Here is a 20,747-nt window from a genome sequence, read left to right on the forward strand (position 1 = left end):
ACGTCAGCCTTGGCTCAGTAGCACGCTCCCCTCTGAGGCAGAAGGTGGTGGGTTCAAGTCTCACTCCACGGACGAGTACAAGATCTAGGTGGACACTCCAGTGCAGTGTTGAGGGAGTACTATACTATCAGAGATGCCAGCTTTTGGATGAAACGTTAAGCTGAGGTTAAGTCTGCCCACTCAGGTGGCACTATTTTGAAAAAGCGCAGGAGAATTCTCCCTGGTGTCCTCGCAAATATTTATCCCTTAACCAACATCACTAAAAAAAAAGAATATTTGGTCATAATTATATTGCCGTTTCTGGGACATGCTGTATGCAAATTGGCTGCCGCATTTCCTACATTACAAAAGTACTTCACTGGCTGTAAAGCGCTTTTGGACATCGAGGTCGCAAAAGACGCTATATAAAATGCAAGTCTTTCTACGTGACCCTGGCGAGTTAGGGGAAAATCCGCTTTAATTCCCATTCCTGATCACAATCGGTGACTGCTATTTGAAACTGCGTATGCGTCGGCAAGAACACAAGTAGGCTCGGCTGTGATGCACTCCACAGGCAAACAGCCATCAAACACTTACAGATCAAGCGTACATTTGATGAATGGCTACGGAAGTCAGTTATCAGTGGACTTTTAGACCCCTCACAATCGTACTCTAGACCACCCATTGGAAGAACGGGAGAAGTAGGGGGTGGGGGGAAGGGAGGAGGGAAATGTTCAATCCGCTGGATGCTATTTTGATAGATCATAGATTACATGCAACTCAGAATTGAGATTTTGATTCCATGTGATCACATGGACGATTTTGATTGCCTGAGGGTTTTGGAGAGGAATTTTCCAGGGTACTTTTCCCCTTATTGTCCCTGGGCTTTTTCTCCTCTCTCAGGAGGTGGGGGGGGGGGGGTTAATCGTGATGCTCCGGCTATCAGGAGTGTGGGGCAGTATTGATGGGCCAGCTGGTTTTTCCTGTCAATTTTTTGTATGTTCATATGAATTAAACAGTAGCATCATCTTACAAAACACAGCAAACGATGACAGGATGTATGTAGTTGGGCAATACTTAGAGTGTGTGATATTTTATATATATATATCTACACACACACACAAAATGGCTGCTAGAAAGCATTGTTGCCACACCGGATAATCCTGCAAACTCAATGGTTTTCATCCTCTTAATGCTATCAATAGCAGTGGGACATAACAGTTCAATGTGTGTGCCCCTCTAGACAAACCGTTCTGACAGAATAACTCTCAAAAAGAAAATGCACAAATGGTGAGTCTGGAACTCATTAAATGGATTTTTAAACCTAATGCTTCAAGTTCCTGAATCAATTAGCATAAGGTTTAATGGAATCACTTTATATCAATTAGAATACTCTCCACATGCCTTAGACCACAAGCATCTCTCCTAGTAAGTTAACTCATTTTCCAACCCCATCTGTAGATTTGTGCTAACATCTGAATTAACTATTAGGCTCAACAGACTTTCACCAGATTAAATAAAAGGCTTGTCCTCATTCAAAGGGAAACTCGTTGTATTGCTATGACAACATACATCATAATGGCAAGTTTTCTCTTTATATGGAGTATCAAAAATAATCCATTAATAGAACTGGAACGATCAATGCTCCACACTTCACAGACATGTAAAATTACGCATGATCAGTTTCCATCTCTTCGCAGTCGGCTTTGAAGACCATGAACATGATTGTTAACTGGTGCAACATAACATTGCAACTGCTGTTGACTCTGTACACTTTCCTACAGGGCATGTTTCAAACTGGAGAGTGTGCTGCAATCCATCTGATCACCTGGTTTTTTTTACATGGTTTGCCCTGTTCTTGACTGTCAATTCAAGCAGCTGTGTGAGCTTCCGTGTTTACAAGACTGCCTGAAACTGCCAGCCTCCGCCGAGCCTCCGCCAATAGCTGGCGTTCATTTGACGCAGAGCTAAGTTTCCTGCAGTGTACCCAGTTCGGTTTCAGACGGGACATGGACCTTTTCACATCTCCACCTCGCTGCTCAGACCTTCCCCCAGCGCACACCCTCACCATAAAACTTATCACCAAGCCCTCACCCCCCCCAGCTGCCCCGTCACAAAACTTTGGAGAAACTTTCGGAAAGTTTCGTTAGAGCTGGCTCTGAACTTTGTGAGCGAGAGCGGCGGGCGGGGGTCGCCCCCCTGCCCTGCCCAGCCCCTCGCTTACCTGCCCGAATCAGGAAATCCAGCGGGGTTCTCATCCCCTGGTAAACGGGAAAGGCCATGGAGAAATCCGCTAGCTCCCCCTCCCGCTGCCACGTCTGGTTTAAAAGGCTCGCCAGTCGCGTCCATGGACGTTGCGTGGCGCCCCGGACCGTGGATTCCCTCCGTCACCCACCCAGTGTCCGGCTTCCAGGCGACCGCCCCTCTACACCCCCCGATCCCGGTTTCCCCAAAACCGGAAGTGTTCGATCAAAGTGGGACCCGCACCGAACTTCATCCCAAACTTTTAGCTTCTTCCGGGATAGGACGGCAGAGCGCAGGCGCGGCACACACCTCCACCTCGCCGTCCCATTTCCAGCCTTTGCAACCGACTCAGAGACTGCAGACAACACTCCCCTCCCCAGTTACATACATCCGTCCCTCCCCTCCCCTCCACGGTTACAGACAACCGTCCCCTCCCCTCCACTCTCCAATTACAGACATCCGTCCCCTCCCCTCCCCTCCCCAATTACAGATTCAGATAACCCAACCCTCCCCTCCCCTCCCCTCCCCAGTTACAGACAACCGTCCCCTCCCCTCCACTCTCCAATTACAGACATCCGTCCCCTCCCCTCCCCTCCCCAATTACAGATTCAGATAACCCAACCCTCCCCTCCCCTCCCCAGTTACAGACAACCGTCCCTCCACTGCACTCTCCAGTTGTGCACAAAGTCATTCCCCTTTGTGTCCTGCTTAAATGGGAATGCCGGTGCCCAGTCAATATTAATACTATTAGGATCTAAACAGAATCATCTGCTTCAGTCTCATTCCAGCAGTGCAGGATTTTTGCAGAATTACAATAGAATTTACAGCACCATCAGGCCACTCGGCCCGACTGGTCTCTGCCAGTGTCTGTACTCCACAGGAGAGGCCTTCGCCCGACTTCATCTGGAAAAAAAGGAAGACTTGCATTTATATAGCACCTTTCACAACCACCGGACGTCTCAAAGTGCTTTACAGCTAATGAGTGTAGTCACTGTTGTAGTATGGGAAACGCAGCAGCCAATTTGCACACAGCAAGTTCCCACCAACAGCAAAGTGATAATGATCAGATAATTTTTTTTTTGTTATATTGATTGAGGGATAATTATTAACCAGGACATCGGTGATAACTCCCCTGCTCTTCTTTGAAATACTGCCATGGGATCTTTTACATCCACCCAAGAGAGCAGACAAGGCCTCAGTTTGACGTCTCATCCGAAAAACGGCACCTCCGACAGTGCAATGCTCCCTCAACACTGTACTGGAGTGTCAGCCTAGATATTTCTGTGAACCCATGACCTTCAGACTCAGAGGCGAGAGTGCTATGCACTGAGCCACAGCTGACACCAACCCTAGCATATCAGAATGATCTAGGAATAGGGACAGGGGGCAGCCAAACCCATATTAAGACAGTGAGATTTTACAATTGAAAATTCTCTCAGTGGTGGGTATGTCCCAGCATGATGAGAACAGCACAGATGATGACAGCACTCATGATGAAACAAGGCAGCAGACTGGTTACCATATTATGCTATGTACCAAATAAAAAGGTGCTTTGATGTGGTTTAGTTCAAGAGCTGAGCTCTGCACCTTTACAATGAAAACTGGGGGGGCTGAAATTTAGCCTCCCGAAAAGGCCTCCGACTGTCGGAAAGTGGCCGCCACGCGACGGAGTCTAATGGCCCCCAACCGCGAAATTCACTTGAGGTTTTCCCGACGGTCCCCACTTCCGCCCCGTTGCTGCCGACCCACCCTAAGTGCGTCATCAAAGCGCGCACCGCCGATCTCCCGCACCTCCAGCCAAATTCACCGTGAAAAATCTTTGATCTGCCACATGGTGCCCCCAACAGCTTTTTCGGTCGGTGCACTGTGTTCGAAGTGTGCGCGACATGACAGGCCGGCGGTTATTCAAGGGGAGGGTGCACTGCCGCGCGGCCAGGTCGGGCCAGCAATTATGCCCCCGTTGGCAGCCTGTCACCCCCCTCTTGGGTGCCAGGCCGTGGCCGGCCGAAACCCTCCCTGGTGGCCCAGTGGACCGAAGTTTTAAAATGGCGAAGGCGCTCCCCATTTAAGTGAAGGGGAGAGCCATGGTGACACACTTCATGGCTTCATCACCGCTCCGCTGGTGATCGACAGCGGTGGTGACTCCGTCCCGCCTCCACTTCCGCCCCTCTTGTTGTCGATCTTCTGCTTACCGCCCCAGTTCTGCCCCCATTATGACCGACTTCCAGTCTGCCTGGAAAAAAATGACAAAGAGCTAAATTTCGCGAAAGAGGTCACCTTATCCAGCGTGGCGGAAAAAACATTTTAAAAACGGGAGGTGCGCCAGGTTTCTGGCAGGCCTGAATTTCTACCCCTGGTTCTCTTATCCTCGAGGCAGTGGAATCATACACCGAGTTTCTTGTGGGTCTTTTAGCAGTATGGGTCTTTTTCGGGGTGGCAGGCAGTGACTAGTGGGATACCACAGGGATCCGTGCTTGGGCCCCAGCTATTCACAATATATATATATATATATAAATGATTTGGATGAGGGAACCAAATGTAATATTTCCAAGTTGGCTGAGGACACAAAACTAGATTGGATTGTGAGTTATGAGGAGGATGCAAAGATGCTGCAAGGCGATTTAGATAGGTTGAGTGAGTGGGCAAACACATGGCAGATGCAATATAACAAGGATAAATGTGACGTTATCCACTTTGGCAGGAAAAACATAAGGACAAAGTATTATTTAAATGGTGATGGCTTGGGAAGTGTCGATGTACAGAGGGACCTGGGTGTCCTTGTGCACCAGTCATTGAAAGCAAACATGCAGGTGCAGCAAGCAGTTAGGAAGGCAAATAGTATGTTGGCCTTCATTGCAAGAGGATTTGAGTACAGGAGCAAGGATGTCTTACTACAGTTATACAGGGCCTTGGTGAATCTGCACGCACCTGGAGTATTGTGCGCAGTTTTGGTCTCCTTACCCAAGAAAGGATATACTTGCCATAGAAGGAGTGCAGCGAAGGTTCACCAGACTGATTCCTGGGACGGCAGAGAACAGAGAGTCAGGATAAATGGTTCATTCTCTGGTTGGCAACCAGTAACTAGTGGGGTGCTACAGGGATCAGTGCTGGGACCCCAACTATTTATAATCTATATTAACGACTTGGAAGAAGGGACTGAGTGTAACATAGCCAAGTTTGCTGACGATACAAAGATGGGAGGAAAAGCAATGTGTGAGGAGGACACAAAAAATCTGCAAAAGGACACAGACAGGCTAAGTGAGTGGGCAGAAATTTGGCAGATGAAGTATAATGTCGGAAAGTGTGAGGTCATGCACTTTGGCAGAAAAAAAATCAAAGAGCAAGTTATTATTTAAATGGAGAAAGATTGCAAAGTGCCGCAGTACAGCGGAACCTATGGGTACTTGTGCATGAAACACAAAAGGATAGTATGTAGGTACAGCAAGTGATCAGGAAGGCCAATGAAATCTTGGCCTTTATTGCAAAGGGGAAGGAGTATAAAAGCAGGGTAGTCTTGCTGCAGTTATACAGGGTATTGGTGAGGCCACACCTGGAATACTGCATGCAGTTTTGGTTTCCATATTTATGAAAGGATATACTTGCTTTGGAGGCAGTTCAGAGAAGGTTCACTAGGTTGATTCCGGGGATTGAGGGGGTTGGCTTATGAGGAAAGGTTGAGTAGGTTGGGCCTCTACTCATTGGAATGCAGAAGAATGAGAGGTGATTTTATCGAAACGTATAAGATTATGAGGAGGCTTGACAAGGTGGATGCAGAGAGGATGTTTCCATTGATGGGGGAGACTAGAACTAGAGGGCATGATCTTAGAATAAGGGGCCACCCATTTAAAACAGAGAGGATGAGAAATTTATTCTCTGAGGGTTGTACATCAGTGGAATTCGCTGCGTCAGAGAGCTGTGGAAGCTGGGACATTGAATAAATTTAAGACAGAAATAGACAGTTTCTTAAACGATAAGGGGATAAGGGGTTATGGGGAACAGGCAGGGAGGTGGAGCTGAGTCCATGATCAGATCAGCCATGATCTTATTGAATGGTGGAGCAGGCCCGAGGGGCTGTATGGCCTATTAGCCTATTATTTGCTCCTATTTTCTATGTTTCTATGTTTACAAGCACAGAAAGCTGGCACACAGATATCAGCAATGTTCCCTGTAAGCATTTGCAGCCACCGGCTTTCAATGTGAAAAAAAGCATGTGCGATATTTTGAATGGCCCACGGCGCCAAACAAAATTACTGGGAACATTGGACATCACGCTCTTGCAATCCGAGCTACACAAGTGCCAACATACCCTCAGATGGAGGTATTATACTTGTGGTGCTGACCAATGTTCCCTCTAAATTTGTTTGGCTGCGCGGCCCAATGAAATCTTCGTGCAGCGCGATTTTCCCCAGTTAAAAGCCGATGAGCGGCCTGCACTGGACCTCCAGACTGCTGCGCAGCCACATAGCTTAACGGGGACATTGATGCTGATATTGATCCAGTGACATTTAAATCTATTCCCTATTGCAATGTAAAATATATTTTGCATCATAGTACTACACTACCTACATAAGAATAAAGCCTCAACCATCATATAAATTTTAATAAACTTTACAATAACTTTCTCTAATGGAAAGGAACTGGAGATAGATTTCTTTCATGACGCCTTTGCTACAGTGCCCTGTTTGAATAGTATACTGTGTGCTCTAATGAGGTGCACCATGTGATGGACAAAGTGAAAGAATTGGCTGACCCGCTGGAAACAACAATCTCAGATTGTTGTGTGTTTCTTCAAGCATCTCAGGTTTTCTTCATTACAATAATTCAGAATCCCACAGATAAAGCAGGCGCGGGGCTGACCTCGCCAAACAATGACAAGCAACAGAACAAATTCAGAGTGCTTGTTTGCCAGCCCACAGGTTATTTGCTAAACAATCAAATTCAGAGAGAAGGGCGGGGGGGATAATAGACAACTCGTGTTGTGGCGCTGGGTACAATTAATGTCTACAGCTGGAAGATTGCCTACCCAAGGACCTTTTTATCTGTGGTGAAGATCGCAAGGTGCTGTGGATTTATTAAAGTATTCATCGACGACTTCACAGATCCCTGTTTTCCAGTTGTAAGTGTGCGGTGCATTTCACCCATTGGCCGTGCAGTATTCCTCTATGAACTCGAACAATTACGTTAGAGCTATCTTTGCACAGAACACCGTTCTTCAGAATCAAATCAAAGTCAGAAGGGAAAATAGGCTTAACACAGCCACCTGTATTTATGACATGTTTAATATGCATTTACATAATTAAAAAAATTAATAACACCTCCTTGGCATGGATGCAGAACTGTTTTACTGGCGCAATTAAATCTCTCTACAGGAAGGCATCGTGTCAAACATAGAATGGAAGGGTGAAAGGCCCATTTAGATTTAACTACTTTATGTACAGAGTGGTGAATATATAAATTGGACTGCTAACGCAGATGGTGAGGGCTGATGGTATCAGCAAAATCAAGAGAGCTGAATACATACCTGGTGAAAAATTTGCAAGAGGGGTAAAAATTTGCATTTCATGCCCTCAGGAAATCCCAAAACATTTCATAGCTAATGGATTACTTTTGAAGGGTAGTCACTGTTGGTTTGTAGAGAAATGTGGCAGCCAATCAGTGCAGAGTAAGGGCTCCGCCCTAGCAGTGATCAAGTGGTGGTGTTGGCCAAAAGATGAATGTTGGCTGGGAGAACTCCCTGCTATTCTTCAAAAAAGTACCATGGGATCTTTTAATCCACCCCACAAAGCAGATGAAGCTTCGGTTTAACTTCTCATCTAAACGGCAGCACCTCCAACAAAACAAACTCCTTCAGTTGTACACGGAAGTGTCAGCCTAGATTGTGAACTAAGTCGCAGTGTGGGGCTTGAACCTACATCTTGCTGACTCAGATAGGTATGAGATGAATTATGGGATATCATATTGCGTACACACTGGCCCAGCCAAATGGGCCACAATGGTCTCTTCAGGTCCTGTATATTTCTATGTTGCCATATGATGAACAATATTTGGTCAGTTACTAATTCTATAGAAAGTATTTAACCCTCGAGCATTCCCACGTACATTGCTGTAGAATTCCTGCCAAGCCGTACGAATCATGCTTGCAAATACCTGCGATACTTCTAGCACTAACCACATGGAGACATTCATCCATTCTGTAACACAGGCTCCTTCTCCAGCAGAGAGGGATGGGGAACATGTTAAATCTCATGCAACCTAGCCTACTAAACAACATGTACAATCTACACAAGTAACAACCAGGGAAGTAATAGTCAACATTCAAAGGAAAGAAACAAAATAACTTGCCTTTACACAGTGGCTTTCAGGACCTCACAAAGCGATTTACAGCCAATTAAGTCATTTTTATATGTAGTCACTGTTGTAATTTAGGGAAATGCAGCTTCTAATTTGTGCACAGCAAGCTCCCACCTGCTTGATACACAATGATACACATAATCTGTATTAGTGATGTTGGTTGAGGAACAGATATTGGCCAGGACACCAGGAGAACTCTCATGCTCTCTATGGAATAGTGCCATGGGATATTTTACACCCACCTGAGGGGGCATACGGCACCCTTGGTTTAACGTCTCATCTGAAAGGTGGCACCTCCGACAGTGCAGCACTCCCTCAGTACAGCACACTCAATTTTATTTGATTTAAAAAAACTCTTTAAAAAGGTCATCTCCCACAATGGCTCTGTGTAAACCTATTGCATGGTGTGCTAGGACATTATACAGAATAGATTGAGGCCCCAGATTTGACCTGCTGCCAAGGATGAATTAACTGATCACAGCGAGGGCACATTGGATGTGGGACTTAAACTGGTCTCAATGTAACCAGATAGTTAACAAGGGCTTATGGAAATGCCAGGATTCTCACTCCATGGGCAGTAACTTTTGCTGGAAAGCATGTGTGTGTGTCTATGTTAATGAATGGAGACTGGATCAAGCCTGTCAAAACGTACTGCCCACACTCGCACATGAAGAATGCTGACTGATCGAGGCACAGGTCGTCAGCTAACACCCATCAAATGATAGGTGGTGACTCATGCACTTCGGTGGGAGAGGGGAGAACATTGAGTGGGCAGTTAGCGAAGCTTCTTTTTTATTGCCAGTAAATGCACCATTTAAAAAACAGAATTGAAATTTTTAAGCCTGTTAGTGTAGACACTTTACAGTTCTTCTCTTTCTCCACTGGTTCTTGAAAACATGGGTTATCTCAATAAGCTACACTTTGTCTTCATCAACCTGTTCAGTCAGCTGTGGTAAGAGAGCAGCAGCCAAACACTTCTCCTGATTGATTATATGACAGAGCACTAAGGCTGATCTTTGTATGATCTGATGTGAACCAATAGTTGAAGTGGTCGTATTTAACATACTGTAATCATTTTGCTGCTTTTTTCATCTTATGTTTTTTTAAATACCATCCAACCACACACACACAGACGTACACATACTTCAATTAGAAGCGTAAGCAGCAGCCTCCAATCAACAGCACCAGTGGTCCAGGGTGACATTCTCTTTAATTTTCCTTGCCTCCTTGTGGAAAGCACCTGACTATCGCCCCTTGCCTCTCCTGACTGCTGATTGAGACAGAATTTGCTGTATGAGCAATTCTAATTCAGTTCTCGGAGTCCAGACATTTTAATTCTTTCATGGGATGTGGGCATTGCTGGCAAGGCCAGCATTTATTGCCCATTCCCAATTGCCCTTGAGAAGATGGTGGTGAACCGCTGTGGTCCGTGTGGGTCCACTGTGTACCCCCACAGTGCTGTTAGGGAGGAAGTTCCAGGATTTTGACCCAGCGACGATGAAGGAATGGCGATATACTTCAAGTCAGACTGGTGTGTGACTGAGAGGGGAACATAGAGGTGGTGGTGTTGCCATGCACCTGCTGTTCTTGTCCTTCTAGGTGGTAGAGGTTGTGGGTTTGGGAGAATTTGCCAAAGAAGCCTTAGAATGTTGCTGCAGATCGTCAAGCAGATAGTGCACACTGCAGCCACAGTGTGCCAGCGGTGGAGGGAGTGAATGTTGAAGGTGGTGGATGGGGGGGCCAAACGGGCTGCTTTGTCCTGGATGGTGTTGAGTTTCTTGAGTGTTGTTGGAGCTGCAATCATCCAGGCAAGTGGAGAGTATTCCATCACACTCCTGGCGTGTGTCTTGTAGATGGTGGAAAGGCTTTGGGGAGTCAGGAGGAGAGATACTCATTGCAGAATACCCAGCCTCTGACCTGCTCTTGTTGCCACAGTATTTATGTGGCTGGTCCAGTTAAGTTTCTGGTCAATGGTGACTACCAGAATTTTGATGGTGGGGGATACGCCGATGATAATGTCGTTGAATGTCAAGGGGCAGTGGTTAGACTCTCGCTTGTTGGAGATAGTCATTGCCTGGCACTTGTGTGGAGTTATCAGCCCAAGTCTGAATGTTGTCCAGATCTTCCTGCATGCGGGAACAGACTGCTTCATTATCTGAGGAGTTGTGAATGGCACTGAACACTGCGCATATTCAGCGAACATCCCCACTTCTGACCTTATGATGGAGGGAAGGTCATTGATAAAGCAGCTGAAGAATGTTGGGCCTAGGACACTGCCCTGAGAAACTCCTGCAGCGATGTCCTGGTGCTGCGCTGATTGACCTCCAACAACCACCCTTTGTACTGGGTATGGCTCCAACCAGTGGAGAATTTTCCCCGATTCCTATTGACTTCAGTTTTACTAGGGTTCCTTGATGCCACACTCGGTCAAATGCTGCCTTGATGTTAAGGGCAGTCTTTTTTAACTTACCTCTGGAAATCTTTCCATGTTTGGACCAAGGCTGTAATGAGGTCTGAAGCCGAGTGGTCCTGGCGGAACCCAAACTGAGCATTGGTGAGCAGGTTATTGGTGAGTAAGTGTTGCTTGATAGCACTGTCGATGACCTGTTGTTTAGCATGAATGCAAGTCCTGTGTTGCAGCTTTCCCAGGTTGGTACCTCATTTTTAGGTACGCTAGGTGCATGCTCTTCTACACTCCAAATTGAACCAGGGTTGGTCCCCTGGCTTGATGGTGACGGTACAGTGAGGGGTATGCCAGGAATGATTCTGTGAGTATGGCTCGGTCAGGCTGTTGCTTGACTACTCTGTGGGACAGCTCTCCCAATTTTGGCACCATTCCCCAGATGTTTGTGATGAGGACTTGGCTGGGTTGGCTGGGCTGGGTGTGCCTTTGTCGTGTCCGATGCCTAGGTCGCTGCCAGATGCTCCGTCTGGTTTCAATCTTGGTATAGTTCTTTGGTACAACTGAGTGGCTTGCTGGGTCATTTCAGAGGACAGTTATATTGCTGTGGGTCTGGAGTCACATATAGGCCAGGCTGGGTAAGGACGACAGATTTCCTTCCCTAAAGGACATCAGTGAACCAGATGGGCTTTTGCGACAATCCGATAGTTTCATGGTCACCATTACTGATACTAGCTTTTTATTCCAGATTTATTTAATTAACTACAGTGGTGAGATTTGAGCCCTAAGCTCCAGATCATTAGTCCAGGCCTCCGGATTACTAGCCCAGTAACATAACCACTATGCTACTGTAGCCCCATCTGTCCTTTCTTTTTGGGACACACAAGTAAAGAGAAGTAATGGGACCAGTTAGAGAGGTCAAGTTGTTGTCCCGACACAAGTTTCTGTCCACAGTGCCCCAGATAAAGCAACAGGGGTGATTTGCTTTTATGATTATATATGACAGAGGCAGCCAGGTGGCCACCTTCTTTTGGCTCCAATCCAGACCCCTTGCTGATAACCAGTTTAGCTATAGACTGAATCCAGAGCAGCCGCACTTTGGGATTTTACTTTTTTTTAAATGGCATTCTATTTGCATTTGCAATTGCATTTGAACAGGATTGTGGGAGAACCTTCACCGCACAGACTGCAGCGGTCCAAGAAAGCAGCTCACCACCACTTCCTCTCGGGCAACCGAGGATAGCCAATAAATGCTGGCCTTGCCCATGACACCCACATCCCGTCAATTAATTTTTTTTTTTCATTGCCACCCAGGCCAAGGCAATGGGTGAACGACCTGCTTCAGGATCTCTGGAAATGATGATCAGAAACTTCAGGAGAACAGTCCAAATCAATTCACCTTTGGAATGTTCCCGCCCTTCCAGGGAAGCAGCACCTGGCTTCCTCCCCAGGTGGCAAAGGGTGAGATTTTTGAAGTGGCGTCAATATTAATACAGCAAGAAAGAGTTTTGCCTCAGGTCAGGACACAAAGGGGCTGAAATTGCCCCTCCTGATAAGGCCTCTGGTCGCCTGAAAGTGGCAGCCACGGGGAACGGCTACCGACTACCGACTATCCTTTTTTCAGAGTTGCCCCACGAGAGCACCGCCACCGCCGGCCGGTGCCCCCGATAGCTTTTCCTGGCGGTGCACTCCTTGTTGGTCGGCGGCGTGCCCGCCCTTAAAGGGGAGGTGGTGCTGCCGGCGACACCACCTTATTTTTTTATTGTCGGGCCGACTGCCAGGTCGGCCTGACAATTATGCCCCCAGGTTCGGCTGGGCCACCAACAGGCACCCCAACACCCCCTCTTTGGTGCCAGGCCGCTGGCCCGGTCGTAACCCTCCCTGGTGGCCCGGTGGACTAACTGAAAAATATGCAGAGCTCGCAGTAGCCCTCCCCTTTAACACATCAGCAACGCGCTGACATAATTAGTGCGGCAATGATGAGCGATCGGGGGAACGTGCCGTTGCACGGGCAATTCCACCCCTCAGCCGCAACTAATCCATCCCGAGCAAACAATAACGTCCCAGTATCAAATATCAACGACAGCTAGCCGTGCCGTGGAGAAAAACTACAAATAACAGAAGATGCGCCCCGTTTCGGGCGGAGGTAAGTTTCTACCCCAAAAGCTGATACTATAAACTATGAGATGGATAATAAGGCGTACCGCTATTTTCAGCGGAGGAGCCTGTTGTGTTTGCAAGCACACTAATAACGACTCCATGAGGTAAGGCTATAGTACTTGAACTGTAGTAACCTTAGTCCTTTATTGCAGCTCATAGAGTGAGGACACCAAGAGGTGAGCTCCTTTTTATACTGGGTTACCTGCAGTGTACAGGTGACCCTTAGGTCTCCAGCAGCAGCACCCTCTGGTGGTACAGGTATAGTGTATACAGGGTGAAGGTACATTCAGTGGTCTAGTGTTACAGTACATACATTTACATACATACATAACAGAGCCCATTTTCCAAAACACCCCACACAATGACAGGCATGGATCATGGTTCGATAATGATCCCGGGAACCCGTCAAAAGGTTTCTCAAATAAAATCTAAATCTCATTGGAGAAAATCTGTTTTCAAAATCAATTGACTCTCTCGTCAGACAATGCGAATGCCTGCAAAAACTGACTCACTCATGTAAAAACTATAAGGGTTCCAGCATCTGACAGTTCAGTAAGATGAGAAAGGCAACCAAGACATGAGCACCAAACCTAGGCTGCCACTTCAGTGCAGTACTGAGGGAGTGCTGCACTGTTGCAGGCATCATCTTTTGGATGAGACATTAAACCGAGGCCCTGTCCGACACCTCAGCTGGATGTTAAAGATCCCGTGGCACTATTCGAAGAGGAGCAGGGGAGTTCTTGCCAGTGTTCTGGCCAATATTTATCCCTCAACCAACATCACTAAAAATCAGATTATCTGGTCATTATTTCATTGCTGTTTGTGGCACCTTGCTGTGTGCAAATTGGCTGCCGTGTTTCTCACATTATAACAGAGACTACACTTCAAAAAGTACTTAATTGCCTGTGAAGCTCTTTGAGACATCCTGAGGCTGCGATAGGCGCTTATAAATACAAGTGCTTTCTTTCCTGTTCTTTTAATGATCAAGTATTTCGACTGATTTAAACTTTGACCTATACAAAGGTGTAACCCTTTACTCAGAGCAGCATGATGCAATGCCTCATGCTAGGGGAAGATAATTCTTTAAAGTCTAACTTAGCATGTCAAAAGGATTAATATACATACAAACTGCTATAAAACTAGCAAAAAAAGATGACAAGCAGCTTCATAAAAGCTGACACACTGTGAAGAAAGCTGACAACTCCAAAACAGCCTTGAGTATAGGCCTTATAACGTGAAGACAAGGTGTTAGATGCAAAGTGCAGTATGCTTGTCACAACTTACGGTGCGGTATGTCAACATTTCATAGCAGAACGAAAAAAAAACAGAAGTATACAAGACTACAGTATTCAGCAAGTGGGGAATTTATAAATTACTGAAGGGGGATCGGAGTGTTGAATCCATAAGTTTTATTATCTGGTGCTTATTCCTTCCTGTCCCCCTGCTGGACAATTTCAATTGTTTTTTTTACACTATTTGGTGCATTTTCTAAGCCTATTGTATTCTACCTTCGAGAAAAAAAACATTTCTCCTGGAAAGAGTAATCATAATTTAAACATGAAAATAAAAGTGGTTGCAAGGAGCTCAAATACAACTTTATATTACCTTAGTTCCTCTCGTTAGACATCTAAGCTCAGATGCATTGGAGATGAATTCCTGTGGACCTCCGCCCGCTTATCTACGGTAATTTCGGTGGAAGAGCTGTGGAAATCCCAGAAAATCCGGGTAAATGCAGTTTGTGGGATTTCCAAAGGATTTTCTACCAAAGTTATGTCAAAGGAGGGGGAAGAACTGCCACAGACACCCACTCCCGTCACATTCATTCGTGGCCTGACAACGCACATCTACAATAATTCCAACATTCACAAGGCCAACCTGACTGAATATCGCACATGTCCTTTTCGCAGAGCCCATGATAACCCACCTGGATTTAGAGCATGCTAATTTGACTATTTTAAACAAACATTTTTTCATTTTTTAAATAGCTTCGAGGAATAAAGGCGAGTCAAAATGATCAAAACAAAACTTTGGAACAGAATTCTGATGAAGTCACATCTAACATTAATTGGTCTTTTCCTCCGAAACCATTTATTGCCCTCTGCATATATTCATACCATCGATGAATGTTCAAATGCACACACATTACACTAAAAGAAAGTAGTGGAAGTAAAAGCAAAAATTGAATGAAACTTTTTCTGAACATAAAAGATTCAATTCCCCTAAATGCCAAAGCTATCAATCCTCCTCGGTACTCCATGAAGTTACATTGCTGAGTTACACAGACACTTCTGTTTCACTGCAAAGTGGAAACTGCTTAACTGCAACACAAAAGTGACATAATAAGTGCAAATGAACACTCATTGACCTGTACAAGAGGCATGCGAAAGTTTAGGGTCTTGCTTTAAATACCTGCTCAGGTTCAATGGCATCAGTCTCTCCCATAAATGGATCTCACGCCTCTTGTATGTAAGAGTAGACTGCATGCCCAATATCTACTTATACCACAATGTAACCTTGGGATGAAACACTGCATCCCCCTTTGAAGTACTAACTTGATGTTGTGTTTTTCATATAATTTAATTATGATTCTTCTGTCTTTTCAAAGGAGGACTGAGAAACCATGTGCTAAGATGATTCAGATACAAATAGTTGAACGGCTTTATTTCACAGCAATAAGGTTGCCAACTCTGGTTGGACATAGTCCTCGTCATCACATGACCTCCTGCCTCCCTCCGTCCCGCCCCCACATTGCTGCCATTGGTCGCTCAACATGGCCCAACTTGCAGCTTCCCACGCCAATCGGAAAGCGAATAGACAGTCAGTCAAACAGCCATTTTATTTCTCCATGCCTGAAAATCACTAACATTTTGTCCGTGAAAAAAAAGGATTAAAAATCTTGAAAAATGACAGGGTGTGAGAAGTATGGAGCAGACAGGAAAGGGAACGAGAATCAGAAAAGATAGTTTGCAAGTTGGTTCACAAAGCAAGATGATGGTTTTTCCACATTTTTCATTCCAAGAAAGAGAGCTAGAAATCAAGAGATAAAAACGGGTGAGAAACGCTGAACAAAATGCAGGAGAGGAAAGAGTGAGAATCTGTCAGAGGCATCGTTAGTTTGTATGCAGTTGAATATATTTAAGTTTAAGGAGAGACTGCATACAACCACAATCTATGGACAATGCACCTTAGGAAGGATATATTGGCCTTGGACAGAGTGCAGCGTAGGTTTACCAGAATGATACCTGGACTGCAAGGGTTAAGTTACAAGTAGAGATTACACAAAGTGGAGTTGTATGCCCTGGAATTTAGATGGTTAAGTGGTGATTTTGTTGAATTTATTAAGATATTAAGGGGAACTGATAAGGGAGCGAGAAACTATTTCTGCTGGTTGGGGAGTCCAGGACTAGGGGATATAGTCTAAAAGAATGAAGTTAAGAAACACTTCTACACGCAAAGGGTCGTAGAAATTTGGAACTGTTCCGCAAACAGCAATTGATACTAGTTCAGTTGTTAACTTTAAATCTGAGATTAATAGATTGTCGTCAACCAAAGGTATTGAGGGATATGGGGCAAATACGGGTATTTAGAGTTAGGTCGCAGATCAGCCATTGATCTCATTGAATGGTGGAACAGGCTCAAGGGGCTAAACGGCCTACTCCTGTTCCTCTGTTCCCATATACATCACAGCTGCACATGTAGCAGAAACACTGCAATTATATTGCAAACTATTCCAATGCTCGGAAGCAATGTCCCCTATAAGCTGCACAGCCACACGCTCTCTGTCAGCCCCGGGCATTACTTAGAAGTCCTGGATTTTTTTGGTTCAGCAATGTCAAGAAACTGGACTGTGCCAGAGGTTAATAGTTTAAAACAGACAGATGAACAAGACAATCAGCTCACCTGCAGACTTCAATTTGTCAGTTAAAAATAATAATACCCTGTAGCAGCAAAATAATGGTCCAAACGACCAATAATGGCCAGGCTGAACTTATTGTCTCCTCATGTTATTTTCTTCCCCGTTCTTCCTTGCTGAAGCTATTGTTCGCCTTTAATTCCACGAGCCCTTCTGGTACCCCACCCAAGCGGCCATTATTCTCGCAGTGAGTACTGGCAAGATATTCAACTTTAGGAGGCATCATAGATGCTCACCCAATGTAAATGTATGGATACTTGTTGGTTAGGGACCAGAAGTGAGAACTCTGATCAATTAGTTTCTCCCCACCTGTGGGCACCGAGGCCAGTTGTAGTGACCCTAGCTGAGATCATCCAATTCATCATGGACTAGGCATCAAATGTAAGCTCCTCCTCGTCTGTACAACTCAGCTGTTCACTGGATAAACTCACTGAACCTCTCAAGAAGGCCTAGCTGAATGTTCTCTCATTGGGACAAGCAGGGTTCTCAAATGGGACAAACAGATCTCTCAGAAGCTTGAGAAACTCAAAAAGGGAGGGAATTTATTTCCTTTGATACACATGATTTTCTCAAGACTCACATTGCACAAATTGCCAACCCCAGTGGAGGGAGCAGCATGTGGTGGCCCGGCCTGGAAATCGGTGTGGTCCTGGCCTGCAAGACCATCAGCAGGCCGGGGCCATTGGAGGGAGCAGCGTGCGGCGGCATACCACTGCAGGGAGCAGTGTGTGCTGCTGCAGGAGGGCGACGGCTACGAAGTCAGGTCGCTGATTGCAGTGCGGGCAGACACAGCAGGAGGGGTGAAGGAGTGGCAAAAGTCCAAAGAGGGAAGTGACCGGGGCCCAGGAGAGGCATGAATCTGGGGCCCAGAAGAGGCGAGGGCCCAGGGGTAGCAGGGCCAGCCCACACTGCGATATGTGTGCGCACTTGGTGCAGCAGAGCTGGTCGCCAGTTAGTCTTGGGTAATCCTTGCCACTGGACCAAGACCTAGCTCTGTCAAGCCCATGTGGTGGCTGGTGTGCAACGGCCACCCCACGTTAAAAAAATCCACGCACAGGCATTTTCCACCTTTCACGATGTAGTTCGGGATCTGGAATATTAGATCCTTCTTTGAAACACGTGTGAACTCATCCCTTTTTGGCGTGGAAGCAAGTCATCCTCACTTCGAAGGACTGCCTATGAGGAGGGGTTATCCATCATCTCATTTTTCTATCATAACTTCTGATATATAGACGGACCGCCTCCCGAAACAACCTTAGACTTTTGATTTCACGTCATGTATTGAATTCCATGTTCACACTTCCTCAACTTGTACGCAAAGTTTAAGGGCTTGGTCAAAGCCAAGGCCCGCCCAAAGAACAGCCAAAGGACTGCCGATGGCCGCCAAGAGACTGAGTAGTACTTTGCCAGGAAGATTCCTCTGAAAGAGATGTCAGTGCTGCCCGGCGGCAAATTAATGACTTACGCAGTCAATCTGGGCAGCAGTGGGCGGGAGCTCCCAATCTCGGCGGCAAATACGATCGGCGCCAAAGTACTGCCAAGGATTAAATCGGGCCCAGGGAGTGGGGGGGGGGGGGACCTAAAAATAAAAATCTTAAAAAAGAACACTGGAACACCTTCAGAGGACCCCAGACAGATGGACTCACTGAAAAACAAATGTAAGAGATGTTCACTAACCTTTTTGTGCAGGTCTTACTTACGGTTGGGGTTAGACCTGCCTCCATGCAGCAGTCCTTCCCCTGCTGCCGCCGACTCCTGCCCGCACCAATATGGCAGCTTGGCGGGAGGGAGGTCACTTATCCGACTTGGCCGCCAGTGGGCGGTTCCTGGTGGTACTCTCCTCCCACCGGCTGCAGACCTGGAGGAATCGGTCACCGAGCGGAGAGCAACGAAAAAACTCGGCGACAGCCAGCGGTAAGGCCCAAAGAGTATGTTTTCCACTTGGAAATTCTGAGTGCATTTATTTCCCCACTGTGTCTGTCAACAAGAATTGACCTCTTCTCGACACAAGCATTGAAGGAAACCCAACTGTCTCATCGACAGGGAAGAGAGAGTCGAGCTGCAAAGACTAGTCTGCATTGTAGCAGATTCTTTTGAAAAGACATCTGAATCAGCACTTCTAAGTCTGGAGCCATCAGAAAGTTACCTGGATCGTTCTGCACATCATTTTCCTGTCATCAGACTAATGAATACCATTTGATTTATAGAGTTGAGGTTGAATGAAACTCAGAAGTTGGATCATGTTTTGCTATGTTAATGCTGATCATAGCTAAAGCCATCTCACACAAATTCAAAATGCTGAGTTTTGATCTGGTTATGACGATTACCTCCATATTATAATGATGGAATATTTTGTACATGATGTTAAATAAATTAGCTTTGTGTGGTGGTCGACCGTGCATTGTGTGAAGACCGATTGTCTCTCAGTGTCCAGTTTGTGATGGTCCTGCTTCCCAGATTTGGCTTACTGTAGGGGGCAACTCCTGACTATAAAGCTATATTGTCATCATGAAATAAAATGAACTCGAGACACAAATTCTAAATCAAACTTCCCTACACAGACGAGCAGTGCTTTTGACAACAAAGCCAAGCTAAATAAATTGGTACCTGTACAAGAGAAAAACTTACATTCATCTGAGATTTGCATATAGTTCCATTCTAGCGTGACACCCATAAAACAGCCCCTCAGGCTACATCTCATTACTGTACATGGGTAGATGAATTAACCCATCACATGGCAGGATAAATTAACACATGTGGGCCTGAAAGCAGCATATAATACACAAACACTATTCCCTTGTAATGTAGCCAAGTTTGCTGACGATACAAATGTGGGAGGAAAAGCAATGTGTGAGGAGGACACAAAAAATCTGCAAAAGGACATAGACAGGCTAAGTGAGTGGGCAAAAATTTGGCAGAGTATAATGTTGGAAAGAGCGAGGTCATGCACTTTGGCAGAAAAAAAATCAAACAGCAAGTTATTATTTAAATGGAGAAAGATTGCAAAATGTCGCAGTACAGCGGGACCTGGGGTACTTGTGCACGAAACACAAAAGGATAGCATGCAGGTACAGCAAGTGATCAGGAAGGCCAATAGTATTTTGGCCTTTATTGCAAAGGGAATGGAGTATAAAAGCAGGGAAGTCTTGCTACAATTATACAGGGTATTGGTGAGGTCATACCTGGAATACTGTGTGCAGTTTTGGTTTCCATATTTACGAAAGGATATACTTGCTTTGGAGGCAGTTCAGAGAAGGTTCACTAGGTTGATTCTGGAGATGAGGGGGTTAACTTATGAGGAAAGGTTGAGTAGGTTGGGCCTCTACTCATTGGAATTCAGAAGATCGAGAGGTGATCTTATTGAAACGTAAATGATTCTGAGGGTGCTTGACAAGGTGGATGCAGAGAGAATGTTTCCACTGATGGGGGACACTAGAATTAGGGGGCATAATCTACGAATAAGGGGCCACCCATTTAAAACAGAGATGAGGAGAAATTTCTTTTCTCAGAGATTTGTGGATCTGTGGAATTCGCTGCCTCAGAGAGCTGTGGAAGCTGGGACATTGAATAAATTTAAGACAGAGATAGACAGTTTCTTAACCGATAAGGGAATAAGGGGTTATGGAGAGCGGGCAGGGAAGTGGACCTGAGTCCATGATCAAATCAGCCAAGATCGTATTAAATGGTGGAGCAGGCTCG

General features: G+C 45.8%; 1 protein-coding gene across 10 annotated transcripts in view; it reads right to left on the reverse strand.

The window, feature by feature from the left end:
* elf1 (E74-like ETS transcription factor 1) overlaps positions 1–20,747 on the reverse strand; it is a 272,982-nt gene that overhangs the window by 31,301 nt on the left and 220,934 nt on the right. The window contains exon 1 of one of the 10 annotated variants that reach the window (XM_070883076.1): positions 2,204–2,377. The exons of the other annotated variants lie outside the window; for them this stretch is intronic. Coding sequence (XP_070739177.1) covers positions 2,204–2,261 — 58 coding nt within the window. The 5' untranslated portion in view covers positions 2,262–2,377. Of the gene's footprint in view, positions 1–2,203; positions 2,378–20,747 lie in introns of those variants that run through there. 10 annotated transcript variants of the gene reach the window in all.

This window comes from Pristiophorus japonicus, chromosome 6 (genome assembly GCF_044704955.1).
Source record: "Pristiophorus japonicus isolate sPriJap1 chromosome 6, sPriJap1.hap1, whole genome shotgun sequence".
Classification (NCBI taxonomy): Eukaryota; Metazoa; Chordata; class Chondrichthyes; family Pristiophoridae; genus Pristiophorus; species Pristiophorus japonicus.